This window comes from Rhinichthys klamathensis, unplaced genomic scaffold, assembly GCF_029890125.1.
Source record: "Rhinichthys klamathensis goyatoka isolate OS25496 unplaced genomic scaffold, OSU_Roscu_1.1 h1tg000906l_1, whole genome shotgun sequence".
Lineage (NCBI taxonomy): Eukaryota > Metazoa > Chordata > Actinopteri > Cypriniformes > Leuciscidae > Rhinichthys > Rhinichthys klamathensis.
This window is the reverse complement of record NW_026607252.1, coordinates 178,677-195,000: the sequence shown is the minus strand read 5'-3', so window position 1 is coordinate 195,000 and position 16,324 is coordinate 178,677. Positions and strand designations below refer to the sequence as shown.

Sequence of the window (16,324 nt, the reverse complement as noted above, 5' to 3'; positions counted from 1 at the left end):
AGTTTCTCCAGATAGAAATCATTTTTTTATTTCAGTTATTAATTTAGTTACATCAATTATTAAATTAGTTCATTTCATCTAAAGCAAGAAATTATGTCATCGTCCAGCTCAGTTCAGTTCTCGTGTGTGTGTGTGTGTGTGTGTCTGTGTACGTTATATGAGTGTTATGTGTGTGTGTGTGTTTGTGTGTGTATGTGTGTATAAACACAAAAAGCAGATGAAAGTGTGTGTGTGTGTGTGTGTGTGTGTATATATAAGTGTTGTGTGAGTGTGTGTCTGTGTACGTTATATGAGTGTTGTGTGTTTGTGTGTATAAACACAACAAGCAGATGAAAGTGTGTGTGTGTCTGTGTGCATATAAGTGTTGTGAGTGTGTGTCTGTGTACGTTATATGAGTGTTGTGTCTGTGTTTGTGTGTGTGTATGTGTGTGTATAAACACAACAAGCAGATGAAAATGTGTGTGTGTATGTGTGTTTAAACACAAAAAGCAGATGAAAGTTTGTGTGTGTGTGCATATAAGAGTGTTGTGAGTGTGTGTCTGCGTACGTTATATGAGTGTTGTGTGTGTGTGTGTGTGTGTGTGTGTGTGTGTGTGTGTGTGTGTTTGTGTGTGTATAAACACAACAAGCAGATGAAAATGTGTGTGTGTATGTGTGTATAAACACAAAAAGCAGATGAAAGTTTGTGCGTGTGTGTGCATATAAGTGTTGTGAGTGTGTGTCTGTGTACGTTATATGAGTGTTGTGTGTGTGTGTGTGTGTGTGTTTGTGTGTGTATAAACACAACAAGCAGATGAAAATGTGTGTGTATGTGTGTATAAACACAAAAAGCAGATGAAAGTTTGTGCGTGTGTGTGCATATAAGTGTTGTGAGTGTGTGTCTGTGTACGTTATATGAGTGTTGTGTGTGTGTGTGTGTGTGTGTGTGTGTGTTTGTCTGTGTGTATGTGTGTATAAACACAACAAGCATATGAAAGTGTGTGTGTGTATAAACACAACAAGCATATGAAAGTGTGTGTGTGTGTCATGAAATAAACCAACGTCCCACAGCCTTTAAGCAATTAGCATGGATCTATGTGCAAAATCAATTAGTAATCCTCTTTGAGCGAGGTCAGGGTTGAGTCTGGCAACTCTCCCAGCGCAAATCTAATCAAATGGCCTTTGGAATGAGAAAGTCTTCCAGCAAACCGTCTTCTGTCGTGAATCATCGCTTACAAGTGGTTCAAAGTCCTCAGGCCTTTAGTCTTGATTAAAATTACAGCCTTGGGGTGGTTTGTTTTGCTTTGAATAAATTAAATGACCAAACAATGAATTTAGTTTAAAAAAAGCTGATTTAACATTCAAAACAAGTTAATTTTCAATAGTCTGTGCAGGTCCATGAACTGTAACATGGAGACTGGGGTCAAAGGTCAGAGGTCAGATGTGTTTCTCTGACTGGAGTGTGTTATCTGAGGTTGTGTATGTTGTTGTGCTGCAGACTTTGCTCTGCTAGTGACCGTTTTCACAAACAGTGTTATGGTAGATACAACATAATCATGGGAGAGAATCATGTGATCTTTCTATTTTAGAGTCATTTTATTGTGTACAAACACATGATAAACATATTGAATAGAGTAGATTCACATACAAAATCATTTGTTGTTGTAATATCCAACCAGAAATGTTTTAGCAATGCATTTCAGATGAGAATACTATGGATGCTTGTTTCTGCCACAAAAAAAAAAGATATAAATAAACAATTCTGAATTTTTTCTCGCAATTCCGAGTCTATAACCAGCAATTATTACTTTTTTTCTCGCAATTCCGAGTTTATAACTCACAATTATTACTTTTTTTCTTGCAAATCCAAATTTATAATTCACAATTGTGACTTTTTTCTCGCAAATCCAAGTTTATAATTCACAATTATGACTTTTTTTCTCGCAAATCCGAGTTTATAACTCACAATTATGACTTTTTTTTTCTCGCAAATCCCAGTCTATAATTCACAATTATGACTTTTTTCTCGCAATTCCGAGTTTATAACTCACAATTATGACTTTTTTCCTCACAATTCCGAGTCTATAACTCACAATTATGATTTTTTTCTCAATTCCGAGTTTATAACTCACAATTATGACTTTTTTCTCGCAATTCTGAGTTTATAACTCACAATTATCTCTTTATCTCACAATTCCGAGTTAATAACTCAAAATTATGACTTTTTTTCTCGCAATTCCGAGTCTATAACTCACAATTATTACTTTTTTTCTTGCAAATCCAAATTTATAATTCACAATTATGACTTTTTTCTCGCAATTCCGAGTTTATAACTCACAATTATGGCTTTCTTTCTCGCAAATCCGAGTTTATAACTCACAATTATGACTTTTTTCCTCACAATTCCGAGTTTATAACTCACAATTATGGCTTTCTTTCTCGCAATTCCGAGTTTATAACTCACAATTATTCTTTTTTTCTCGCAATTCCGAGTTTATAACTCACAATTATGAATTTTTTCCTCACAATTCCGAGTTTATAACTCACAATTATGGCTTTCTTTCTCGCAAATCCGAGTTTATAACTCACAATTATGACTTTTTTCTCGCAATTCCGAGTTTATAACTCACAATTGACTTTTTTCTCGCAATTCTGATTTTATAACTCACAATTATCTCTTTATCTCGCAATTCCGAGTTAATAACTCAAAATTATGACTTTTTTTCTCGCAATTCTGAGTCTATAACTCATAATTTACTATTTTCTCGCAATTCCGAGTTTATAACTCACAATTATGACTTTTTTCTCGCAAATCCGAGTTTATAACTCACAATTATGACTTTTTTCCTCACAATTCCGAGTCTATAACTCACAATTATGGCTTTCTTTCTCGCAAATCCGAGTTTATAACTCACAATTATGAATTTTTTCTCACAATTCCGAGTTTATAACTCACAATTATTATTTTTTTCTCGCAATTCCGAGTTTATAACTCACAATTATGACTTTTTTCTCGCAATTCCGAGTTTATAACTCACAATTATGACTTTTTTTCTCAATTCTGAGTTTATAACTCACAATTTACTTTTTTCTCGCAATTCTGAGTTTATAACTCACAATTATCTCTTTATCTCGCAATTCCGAGTTAATAACTCACAATTATGACTTTTTTTCTCGCAATTCCGAGTCTATAACTCATAATTTACTATTTTCTCGCAATTCCGAGTTTATAACTCACAATTATGACTTTTTTCTCGCAATTCCTAGTTTATAACTCACAATTAACTTTTTTCTCGCAATTACAAATTTATAACTCACAATTTACTTTTTTCTCACAATTCCGAGTCTATAACCAGCAATTATTACTTTTTTTCTCGCAATTCCGAGTTTATAACTCACAATTATTACTTTTTTTCTCGCAAATCCGAGTTTATAATTCACAATTATTACTTTTTTCTCGCAAATCCGAGTTTATAACTCACAATTATGACTTTTTTCTCACAATTCCGAGTCTATAACTCACAATTATGACTTTTTTCTCGCAAATCTGAGTTTATAACTCACAATTATGACTTTTTTCTCACAATTACGAGTCTATGACTTACAATTATGACTTTTTTTCTCACAATTCCGAGTCTATAACCAGCAATTATTACTTTTTTTCTCGCAATTCCGAGTTTATAACTCACAATTATGACTTTTTTCTCGCAAATCCGAGTTTATAACTCACAATTATTACTTTTTTTCTCGCAAATCTGAGTTTATAACTCACAATTAACTTTTTTCTCGCAATTACAAATTTATAACTCACAATTTACTTTTTTCTCACAATTCCGAGTCTATAACCAGCAATTATTACTTTTTTTCTCGCAATTCCGAGTTTATAACTCACAATTATTACTTTTTTTCTCGCAAATCCGAGTTTATAATTCACAATTATTACTTTTTTCTCGCAAATCCGAGTTTATAACTCACAATTATGACTTTTTTCTCACAATTCCGAGTCTATAACTCACAATTATGACTTTTTTCTCGCAAATCTGAGTTTATAACTCACAATTATGACTTTTTTCTCACAATTACGAGTCTATGACTTACAATTATGACTTTTTTCTCACAATTCCGAGTCTATAACCAGCAATTATTACTTTTTTTCTCGCAATTCCGAGTTTATAACTCACAATTATGACTTTTTTCTCGCAAATCCGAGTTTATAACTCACAATTGACTTTTTTCTCGCAATTCCGAGTCTATAACTCACAATTGACTTTCTTTCTCGCAAATCCGAGTCTATAACTCACAATTATTACTTTTTTCTCACAATTCCGAGTTTATAACTCACAATTATGACTTTTTTCTCGCAATTCCGAGTTTATAACTCACAATTATGACTTTTTTCTCGCAATTCCGAGTTTATAACTTACAATTATTACTTTTTTCTCGCAATTCCAAGTTTATAACTCACAATTATGACTTTTTTCTCTCGCAATTCTGAGTTTATAACTCAAAATTATGACTTTTTTCTCACAATTCCGAGTTTATAACTCACAATTATGACTTTTTCTCGCAATTCCGAGTTTATAACTCACAATTATGACTTTTTTCTCACAATTCCGAGTCTATAACTTACAATTATGACTTTTTTCTCACAAATCCGAGTTTATAACTCACAATTATTACTTTTTTTCTCGCAATTCCGAGTTTATAATTCACAATTATGACTTTTTTCTCGCAAATCCGAGTTTATAACTCACAATTATTACTTTTTTTCTCGCAAATCCGAGTTTATAATTCACAATTATTACTTTTTTCTCGCAATTCCGAGTCTATAACTCACAATTGACTTTCTTTCTCGCATTCCGAGTCTATAACTCACAATTATTACTTTTTTCTCACAATTCCGAGTTTATAACTCACAATTATTACTTTTTTCTCGCAATTCCGAGTTTATAACTCACAATTATGACTTTTTTCTCGCAATTCCGAGTTTATAACTCACAATTATTACTTTTTTCTCGCAATTCCAAGTTTATAACTCACAATTATGACTTTTTTCTCGCAATTCTGAGTTTATAACTCACAATTATGACTTTTTTCTCACAATTCCGAGTTTATAACTCACAATTATGACTTTTTCTCGCAATTCCGAGTCTATAACTCACAATTGACTTTCTTTCTCGCAAATCCGAGTCTGTAACTCACAATTATTACTTTTTTCTCACAATTCCGAGTTTATAACTCACAATTATGACTTTTTTCTCGCAATTCCGAGTTTATAACTCACAATTATTACTTTTTTCTCGCAATTCCAAGTTTATAACTCACAATTATGACTTTTTTCTCGCAATTCTGAGTTTATAACTCACAATTATGACTTTTTTCTCGCAATTCAGAGTTTATAACTCACAATTATGACTTTTTCTCGCAATTCAGAGTTTAGAACTTGCAATTCTAATTTTTTTTGTTGCAATTCCGAATTTATTTCTCACAATTATTACTTTTTTCCCCTCAGAATTGTGAGGGATAAACACACAATTGTGAGTTATAAAGTTTGAATTGTGAGATAAGAAACAAGGTTTCATTGCAAACAAATTACATTTTCTATATAAAAACGAACACATAAAATAGACAAGGATGTGGCAAACCCATCTGAATCATCTTATTTTCAGTGTTAAACCTCAGATCCCATCCAGTTCTTTTAAAAGAAGTGTAACTCTTGTTTTGCCTGCAGGGGTTTGACACAAATGAACCGCGTTTAAATGCATTAAATTGCTTTATTTGTTTCTGTTTGCAGGTTTTGTCCAATGCACGGCTGGTCCTGGAGAACCTTATAAAGTAAGTATATCATTAACATCATTTGTTGTTTAATTCATAATAAGTCGCTATGGTAATTTGATTTCTCATGCTCAGTGACTCTCTAATTTCGGGCTAATGATCCAGCTGAAACATCTGAATAAGACAGATAATGACTATGCCCGGCGGGAACTAAATGCATGTCTTTTGTTTCTTGTCATTAAGCAAACACTTTCATCCAGAGCAGAATATAGTAGCGTAATCGCAGCGCCCGTCCTCTGGAGAAATGGAAACTCTCCGGTTTATTGGTCGCTTCCACCAGGTGTTGGAAACATGAGCTTTGGCTTCTGGGATTGTTCCGCCCAGTCTCACTATAGAAAGATTTGTTCAAATCACTAACCAGCAAAAGGCATTTTGACACTTTCCCTAACAAACATCAGTAGCGAATTACAGTACAGTAAAAAAAAAACAGTTTTTTCAATAAATTAAAGCTTATTATAATTTATTATCTTATTAGAGCTTTAATATTATATTTATAAATATGATATATATGATATCACACTATTTAATTTAACGATAGTAAAAACACATTCATAACAATTGCTGAAATTAAGTTTAAATATATTTTACATAATATTTACTGAATTAAAATAATCAATATAAAAAAAATTGCTAAAAAATAAATCTGTAAAATAAACAGATTTATACTTTAGTTTGCAACTTTTTAAATTATGTAACCTATTATAGTATTTTTCAGAAATAAAGAAATCGTTAAAAATATGCTGAATAAAAAAATGCTGAATGCGAGATATCGGCCATGGCGATGCATCAGTCGACCACTATATATATATATATATATATATGTATATACACAATTATAAATACAATAATTATATGAAGCATTTATTCAAAACACCAGCATTAGTAACAGCAAAAGTAATGCTTTTCCTAACAAACACCAGCAATACAATCAAGTTTTTTTTTTTTATGACAGCACTGTATGAATTACTTTAGTTGATTAATGCTTACATGAATTTTACATATACATAATGCAGCATACGTGATACAATACGATGAAAAACTGACAGTAATTTTCATCTAACGCGCTACATTTGCCCTCCTGTCTTCAGATATGGCATTCTGGTGGATCCCATCCAGATTATCTCTCTCTTCTTGATAGACCCCTACAGCTGGCCGGCGCTGTGCCTGATCATTGGTATGATGATTGTGTGTGTGTGTGTGTGTGTTGTGTTGCTTAGGGACCATCAGCTGAGACGTGCTGAAGACATCATGTCACACCACATTTATGCTTTCTGTCATGCATAATGTTGTATCATAAAAATTCACGTCAATTTTTCATGCATGCTCAGTTCAATATGCCGTGTCTAATCTGTTTGCTTTTTCAGCTTCCAACGTGTTTATAATGGCAGCTTTGTACACAGAGAGAAAGCTATCCGTGGTGAGTTGCATGCTGGGAATGAACTGTGTGATTACAGACATGGGACATTACTGAGAGGCTTACAATTATAACCAATCACACAAACCTGACAACATGTCCAGGTCACATGCTGTCACACACACACACACACACACACACACACACACACACACACACACACACACACACACACACACACACACACACACACACACACACACACACACACACACACACAGTAAATACATGTACACAGTACACAGTACACACACACACACACACACACACACACACACACACACACACAGAGTACATACATATACACAGCACATACACACACACACACAGACACACAGTACACAACACACAGTACATACATAAACACAGTACACACACACACACACACACACACACACAGTACATACATATACACAGTACACACACACACACACACACAGTACATACATATACACACACATATACACACACACACAGACACACAGTACATGCATATACACAGTACACACATACACACACACACACACACACACACACACACACACACATACATGCATATACACACACAAACACACACACATAGACACACACACAGAGACACACACACAGACACACACACAGTACATACATATACACAGTACACACACACACACACACACAAAGACAGACACACACACACACACACAGTACATACATATACACAGCACACACACACACAGTACATACATATACACAGCACACACTTACACACGTACGTATATATGACTAAAATATTATTTTCTTGTGAAATGTACTCCACTAATCTTTGTTTTATTTACATCTTAATTTTTACTGTGTACACAACAAATAACAAATATTACAATTTTTGTAATCTTTTTTTTTTGCATTACAGTTATGAGAATGGGATTTTTTCACAACATTCACATATCATTTTTCACATTTATTTATTTATACATTTATAATAATTATAATATAATATACGTAATATATGTGTGTGATTATATGTATATATGACCTGGAAATTTCTTCATGAGATTCACCTGCAATTTTTTTTTATTGTTTATTGAAAGTCAAAGTTCATTTGCCGATTCATTTGAATAAAGTCATGTAATTGAACGTTTAGGGCTCGATCTCAGAGGGCACCGGAACATTCCTTCATTCCCTCAATCTTGCAGCACTGTTGTTCTTCCCAGCCGTCACCGTTCTCCGCGTGACCTCCATGACCCCGGGTATCTCAAACGCCGTCCATGTGCACGTTCACACTAACACCTTTATTTATAACACCTATAATCACAGGGACATCTTTAAACCTGCAGTCTTATAGGGACACTGTTGTTTTTAACTAGAAAACGATGCTTTTTGATGTAAGTAATTTGTTTCCTTTGTCTTTAATTTGATTTTCATTATTTACAGGTGAAACTCGAAAAATTAAAATATGGTGCAAAAGTTCATTTATTTCAGTAATTCAACTTAAAAGTTGAAACTAAAATATTATATAGACTCATTACATGCAAACTGAGATATTTCAAGCCTTTATTTGTTATAATTGTGATGATTATGACTTAGAGCTTATGAAAAACCCAAATTAAAAATTTGAATATTGTGAAAAGGTTTTCAGCTGTAAGTCATAATCATCAAAATTATAACAAATAAAGGCTTGAAATATCTCACTTTGCATGTAATGAGTCTTTCTTTATAATATATTAGTTTCACCTTTTAAGTTGAATTACTGAAATAAATTAACTTTTGCACCATATTTTAATTTTTCGAGTTTCACCTGTGTGCAATTTCAAGATGTATATTGTTCAATTTAATGACAGAAAATGAGTCATGGATATTGTTCTTAATTGACTGATTAGTCGGCATGGTTGAAATATATCGATCTGACAGTAATCATCATTACTGACCACAATCTATCACTACATTTAGCAACTATTTACTATGTTTTGTATTATGTCTTCTTGCGTGTAAATTCTCCACTCTTGCATGTTTGTGTTGTTCACTGTGTGTGTTTTGCAGTGGGTGGTGTTGTGGCGTTGGGCGTCTTCACCGTTCTCTTCCTGAAGCTTTACTCCTACAGAGACGTCAACAAATGGTGCCGAGAAATCAGACACGCCAAAGCCCGAACCCTGTCTCGCTCTCACTCCTGTGAGTCCAACAACAGTTCACAGCGCACACACACACACACACACACACACACACACACAGACATCTCCATCAGATCACACAGCTGACAGCAAGCACATGCTTCCTGAAACAAACTCTATGCATGACTGCAAACGCTTCTAGATACGCAACTGCTGTGTTCAGAAGTGTGTCATTGAATGAATCCTAATGCAATGCAAATATAGCATGCAATAGAGTTAACAGCAGGGAATTTATCTGTCTGAATTTATCACTCTCTGTATGAATGTATTGTTTTGATTTGCATTATAGTTTGCAAAATTTAAAAATCAGTGGCAGGTTATACTGAAACACACTATGCATGAATGCAAACGCTTCTAGATACGCAATAGAAATGTGTCAATGCATGAATCCTAATGCAATGCAAGTATAGAATGCATTAGAGTTAACATTGGCTTTAGCAATGAATTTATCACTATTCATATGAATGCCTTTTTTGGATTTGCATTGAAGTTTCAGCAAAACCTCAAACTAACCTTCAAATGTTGAATATCTGAACATATTGTGTGTGTGTGTGTTAATGTTCAACTTTCTCCTGTAGGCCCGTCTGTGCACAAAGCCAACGGCACAACCGGATACACACACGTGAGCTATCCGGCTAACCTCACGCACAGAGGTCAGTCTCTTCAGTCATTACATGAACTGAACCCGATGGACAGTTTAATAACTCAGTTATGGAAACAAGGCAATTGAGAGTTTATACTTATCTCAAGTCTGAATTGTGAGATATAAACTTACAGAGCCCCACATATGGCATGCAGGGAAATATATGTATCCTGGCCACGAATTAACAATTCATTCCCACGATTTACTAATATGTCAGCTCGTTTTACTAAACTGTGGCAAAATTCATTCCCCTGTTTTAGTTAAATGTACAACGTGGCCATGGTTTATTAAAACGAGACAAATAATTATATCATACACACAATTTACTTAAAACGAGGAAACGAATTAGTAAAACATGGTCACGATTTAATAAAACAAGAGAACTAATTTGATATATATATTTAAGTTCGCATGTCATGTGCCGGGCTCCACATTAACTTGAAATTGCGAGAGAAAAAAAGTCACAATTCGCCTTTGGCTAAGCCACGCCCTAGAATGTAGATTGACCAATCACAGCGCAGCCAAGAACGAGCACCCACAGAGGTCCGACACTTTTTCACAGCGCTCCATTGACTTTAACACAGGCGTCTCATATTTTTGGTCTCGGCCGGCTATTACCGTCGTAGTTTTATCTAAAATATGGTTAAACGTTGTGCCTGGGGCATTTGTAACACAGATACGCGTTTCCCAGAGAGGTTGGAGGGGGGTGTGCGTTTTTTTCCCTTCCCAAACCGAAGTCAAATCCTGACAAGTGTCGTCTAGCACACGCCGTTTGCTTTGTAATAACGATTATAGAAGTGAATAGAGACCTCCAGCTTTGCATGAACAGATATTGTTAGTCCCAGCTCCGTCTCCATTAGTAGGATATGCGCTGGGTCATTTTTTGACTGTGACCGGTGTGCTTTTGCCTCTGTTTGGATGCCTTGTTGTTGCTTGTGTTTCACCTGTATGTCGTGAATATAGCCTTCGAACGTATAGTGCAGCCGCTTTTGCCTACTTCTATCGGACACTTTATTTGCTGCTTTATAAAAGTTTGATAAAATTTCAGCAGGAAGAGCTGTCACAGCATAAGCCATGTTGATACCAGAGCCCAGATGAAGTTTGTTTGTCGGACGTAGCAACAGTAACTAAGGGGGGCGGGGCGGGGCTTAGCCAAAGGCGAATTGTGAGATCACAGTTAGCTTTTTTATTTTTTATTCCATGGCAGAAACATCTGTATCAACATTTGTAATGAAAATGGACATTGTTTATTTGTTTACAGACATTTATTATTTCATTTTCGTCCCAACTCTGTGTTACGAGCTGAATTTCCCGCGGTCTCCACGGATACGGAAACGCTTCTTACTGCGCCGACTTCTTGAGATGGTGAGATACAGTTCATGAGAGCAGAAGCAAACCGGAGAACCTCTTGAACTGAATGCATGTTTCCTTCTTTCTTGCAGCTGTTTTTAATGCAGCTAATGGTTGGATTAATACAGCAGGTATGCAAAGAATTCGTTAGAAAATCAAGGTGATTTGTATAAATGACGTGATGTTTTTAATGACTCTTTTTTGTTTTCTGATAGTGGATGGTTCCGACGATTCAGAACTCAATGAAACCCTTTCAGGTAGAACTGAATTTAATGTTTCAACATGTCATTTTTTTAAAAATGTAACAGTTTATTGAACCATTAGACAAAATATAAAAGAAAAAATCAGAAAAAAAAAGAGTTTGAGATACTTGCATATAGCGAGAATATGGAGCCCATACTCACAAACACTTTATACTCACAAACACTTGAGCAAAAATGTGCATTTTGGAGCAGATGCTGATACTTATATGGCCAAAAAGTAAGATGAAATTATGATACAGTAGCTTGTAATGTAAATCAATGAGATATTAATAACAGTATACTGTAGCAGATACATAAATGCATATTAATATCAGTTATCACTCTTTAGCATGTAGTCTTTATCTATTAATAATTTTTATCTACTTATTAATAATGAGTATCTTTCTCTTTTAACAGGACATGGATTTCACTAGAATAGTTGAACGTCTGCTGAAACTTGCTGTAAGTGTGGCGAGAAACAGACGCAAACACAGACAGATGCTGTTGATGTCATGGATGCTGTTGCTATGACTTCTGTTGCTAGTGCTTTTGCAGGTGCTATATATATACAGTTTGGCATTATTATACACAAATATTTGCCACAATTGACCAATCAGAATCGAGAATTCCAAGCGGCTTGAATTTTGCACGACAACGGCTGCTGTTGCTATTGTTGATGTCATGTTTGTGGCCCCTCCTCCTCAGAGTGTCTAATGGCACAAGCCCCGCCCCTTCTCCCTGTCCCTCTACAGGTGCCCAATCATTTTATCTGGCTCATCTTTTTCTATTGGTATTTCCACTCCTCTATGAACTTCATAGCTGAGCTCATGCAGTTCGGAGATCGCGAGTTTTACCGAGACTGGTGGTGAGTGGCTTCCTCCACCCAGAGCTGGTTTACTCTAATCATACTTCAGTATGTTTTAAATTTACATCAAAACTCATTTAAGTTAAGGCTTGTTCACACCAAATTTGATACCGATACCTATAATGTTAAATAACCCTTCTATGAGAATTGCAAGTAACTGTAACGATATTGTTGGAATCACTTTCAGAATTTTTTTTTTCTAGCTGATTAAGGATAAAAATACTAACAGCCAATCAGCATCCATCCTACTTTAAAGAGCTCAAGCATTTAAAGCGGCAGATGAAAAAACTTCAGCATGCGATTAGAATAAACAGAACAATATCGTCTGCTTGTGTAGATGCTAATGTAGTTATCGTAATAGTTATCTTTATTATGAAAGGGCTTGCATTACTTTTAGTGTTACTGGTATTATCATTGAATGCTTGGATGCATCACATTACAGAAGTAAAATAGCTTGCAGATGCCATTTCACAGAAAGTTTTCACATTTTGTGAATGCTGAGCTTTATATTCGCAGGAACTCTGAAACGATCCCCTACTTTTGGTCGAATTGGAACATTCCTGTTCACAAGTGGTGCCTACGGTGAGACGGGATTATGAATATGATTGGATTTTTCTGTTATTTGTGCACCAGAGGCGTTTTTTTGCTGCCCCTTTCATTTACACTCACCTAAAGGATTATTAGGAACACCATACTAATACTGTGTTTGACCCCCTTTCGCCTTCAGAACTGCCTTAATTCTACGTGGCATTGATTCAACAAGGTGCTGAAAGCATTCTTTAGAAATGTTGGCCCATATTGATAGGATAGCATCTTGCAGTTGATGGAGATTTGTGGGATGCACATCCAGGGCACGAAGCTCCCGTTCCACCACATCCCAAAGATGCTATTGGGTTGAGATCTGGTGACTGTGGGGGCCATTTTAGTACAGTGAACTCATTGTCATGTTCAAGAAACCAATTTGAAATGATTCGAGCTTTGTGACATGGTGCATTATCCTGCTGGAAGTAGCCATCAGAGGATGGGTACATGGTGGCCATAAAGGGATGGACATGGTCAGAAACAATGCTCAGGTAGGCCGTGGCATTTAAACGATGCCCAATTGGCACTAAGGGGCCTAAAGTGTGCCAAGAAAACATCCCCCACACCATTACACCACCACCACCAGCCTGCACAGTGGTAACAAGGCATGATGGATCCATGTTCTCATTCTGTTTACGCCAAATTCTGACTCTACCATCTGAATGTCTCAACAGAAATCGAGACTCATCAGACCAGGCAACATTTTTCCAGTCTTCAACTGTCCAATTTTGGGGAGCTCTTGCAAATTGTAGCCTCTTTTTCCTATTTGTAGTGGAGATGAGTGGTACCCGGTGGGGTCTTCTGCTGTTGTAGCCCATCCGCCTCAAGGTTGTGCGTGTTGTGGCTTCACAAATGCTTTGCTGCATACCTCGGTTGTAACGAGTGGTTATTTCAGTCAAAGTTGCTCTTCTATTCGCTTGAATCAGTCGGCCCATTCTCCTCTGACCTCTAGCATCAACAAGGCATTTTCGCCCACAGGACTGCCGCATACTGGATGTTTTTCCCTTTTCACGCCATTCTTTGTAAACCCTAGAAATGGTTGTGCGTGAAAATCCCAGTAACTGAGCAGATTGTGAAATACTCAGACCGGCCCGTCTGGCACCAACAACCATGCCACGCTCAAAATGGCTTAAATCACCTTTCTTTCCCATTCTGACATTCAGTTTGGAGTTCAGGAGATTGTCTTGACCAGGACCACACCCCTAAATGCATTGAAGCAACTGCCATGTGATTGGTTGATTAGATAATTGCATTAATGAGAAATTGAACAGGTGTTCCTAATAATCTTTTAGGTGAGTGTATATCACGACAAAAATCAGTTCTGAGGAAAGTTAGTGGTATCTGTTCATTGATTTCTCATTCTCTGTTTCCCTTCAGACACTTTTATAAGCCCATGTTGGTGAAAGGCGTAAATAAGCTACCGGCTCAGATCGCCGTGTTCTTCCTCTCTGCATTTTTCCACGAGGTTTCACTGCACACTTGTATTGCTTCTTTATAGTTTACAGTAATGTTTTTTCCTGTGTATTAATAGTCCTGACAATATTTTGTTTAATTTTACCAGTATTTAGTGAGCGTTCCTCTAAAGATGTTTCGGCTCTGGGCGTTCCTGGGTATGATGTCACAGGTCAGTCTTAAATACCACATAATGCTTGTTAAACTCATCTTTAACTCAATCACCTTGAAACTGTGTTTGGTACCTTTGGCACTGTTTTAGATCTATTTAGATCTTATTTGACCAAACGCAGACAGTTTGTTGCTTTAGGGGAAAACAGGTCTGATATTGGACCAGTATCTACTGGCATCCCTCAGGGCTCAATCTTAGGACCCTTTTACTTTATACTTATTCCCACTTACTCCCAAACTCTAGTTATTAAGTATATCAAGTATTTTTATGCTGATGAAACACAGATCTACATTCATTGTAAACACAGTCAAAGTGAGGCTGTCTCATTGCTCACTAAATTTATTTCTGAGATAAAATCATGGATGGTTTATAATTTTCTTAGTTTTTTCTTTTCTTACTACCGGTTAAATTTAGAGTTGATTTTAAACTTCTTATGCTCGCATACAAAGCACTTCACACACTGGCTCCGGAGTATTTACAGCTGAAACTCGAAAAATCAGAATATCGTGCAAAAGTTCATGTATTTCAGTAATTCAAATTAAAAGGTGAAACTAATATATTTAGTATATGTAACTATATACATATGCATGATTAAACTTTTCATAGGGCCGACATTTCTGTATTTAAAAACCTTTTTTTTATTAATTTCATGTTATATTCTAATTTTCTGAGATTTTGAATTTGGAGTTTTCATAAGTTGTAAGACATAATCATCAAAATTGTAACTTTTGCACGATATTCTAATTTTTCGAGTTTCACCTGTATCTCCGCTTTTAACACCACATATATCCCAAACCGTAACCTCCTTTAAAGGCACTATAGAAAATCAAGTTTTATAATGAACATTAAAAAAAATGGAGCCGTTCCTCATTTCACGTTCTACTTCCTGTTCCAGATCCCACTCGCCTATATCGTGGGCCGATTCTTGAGGGGAAACTATGGGAACGCAGCCGTCTGGATGTCGCTGATCATCGGCCAGCCGATCGCCGTTCTGATGTACGTCCACGACTATTACGTGCTGCATTATGGGAGCGCGTCAGAGGGCGTCGCGGCATGACGCAGCGATTTCTGCAATAACCGAGATGTTGAATGTAAAAACAATGCATATATTTTTCGAAGGGAAATTTTTAACAGACTTCAACCCAAATCAAATGTGATTATTAGTCAGAAGGCACGTGGAAGGTGAGCAGACATGCAATGCAATCAAATCAAACACTGCCGAGCCAAAGCAGCACGTCATCGCAATGCCTTCTCACTAGGGGTGGAACGGTACATGTATTCGTATTGAACCGAAACGGTACGGGCGTCACGGTTCGGTGCACGAATTTGCACGCAGAATACACGGTACAAATAAAAAAAACCTCTTAAATAGCGATGAATTTCGCTCTATTCGCTTTTGGTGTGACTGTGAACGCAGCAATGAACAGGCTGCGATCAAGATTGCAATGCAGGAGTGTGTGTGTGTGTCTGTGTGCGCGAGAGAGAGAGAGAGAGAGAGGCGCGATGAACAGTGTGTGTGTGTGCGAGAGAGAGAGGCGCGATCGAACAGTGTGTGTGTGTGTGTGTGTGCGCGCGCGTGCGAGAGAGAGAGGCGCGGTGTGTGTGTGTGTGTTCGCGCGCGCGAGAGAGAGATGCGCGGGCGC

The 16,324-nt window shown here is 36.4% G+C and overlaps 1 protein-coding gene across 1 annotated transcript in view; it reads left to right on the top strand.

Annotated features, from left to right (window-relative positions):
- Positions 1-15,933, top strand: part of dgat1a (diacylglycerol O-acyltransferase 1a) — a 25,854-nt gene extending 9,921 nt beyond the window's left edge. Inside the window, exons 3-17 of the mRNA XM_056244074.1 lie at positions 5,774-5,814; positions 6,903-6,988; positions 7,179-7,231; positions 8,352-8,457; positions 9,248-9,376; positions 9,954-10,028; positions 11,280-11,383; positions 11,461-11,499; positions 11,584-11,625; positions 12,028-12,072; positions 12,363-12,475; positions 12,992-13,057; positions 14,435-14,522; positions 14,619-14,681; positions 15,577-15,933. Of these exons, the coding sequence (XP_056100049.1) occupies positions 5,774-5,814; positions 6,903-6,988; positions 7,179-7,231; positions 8,352-8,457; positions 9,248-9,376; positions 9,954-10,028; positions 11,280-11,383; positions 11,461-11,499; positions 11,584-11,625; positions 12,028-12,072; positions 12,363-12,475; positions 12,992-13,057; positions 14,435-14,522; positions 14,619-14,681; positions 15,577-15,738 (1,212 nt within the window). The 3' untranslated portion in view covers positions 15,739-15,933. The remainder of the gene's footprint in view (positions 1-5,773; positions 5,815-6,902; positions 6,989-7,178; positions 7,232-8,351; positions 8,458-9,247; positions 9,377-9,953; positions 10,029-11,279; positions 11,384-11,460; positions 11,500-11,583; positions 11,626-12,027; positions 12,073-12,362; positions 12,476-12,991; positions 13,058-14,434; positions 14,523-14,618; positions 14,682-15,576) is intronic.
- Positions 15,934-16,324: the final 391 nt, after the last annotated feature.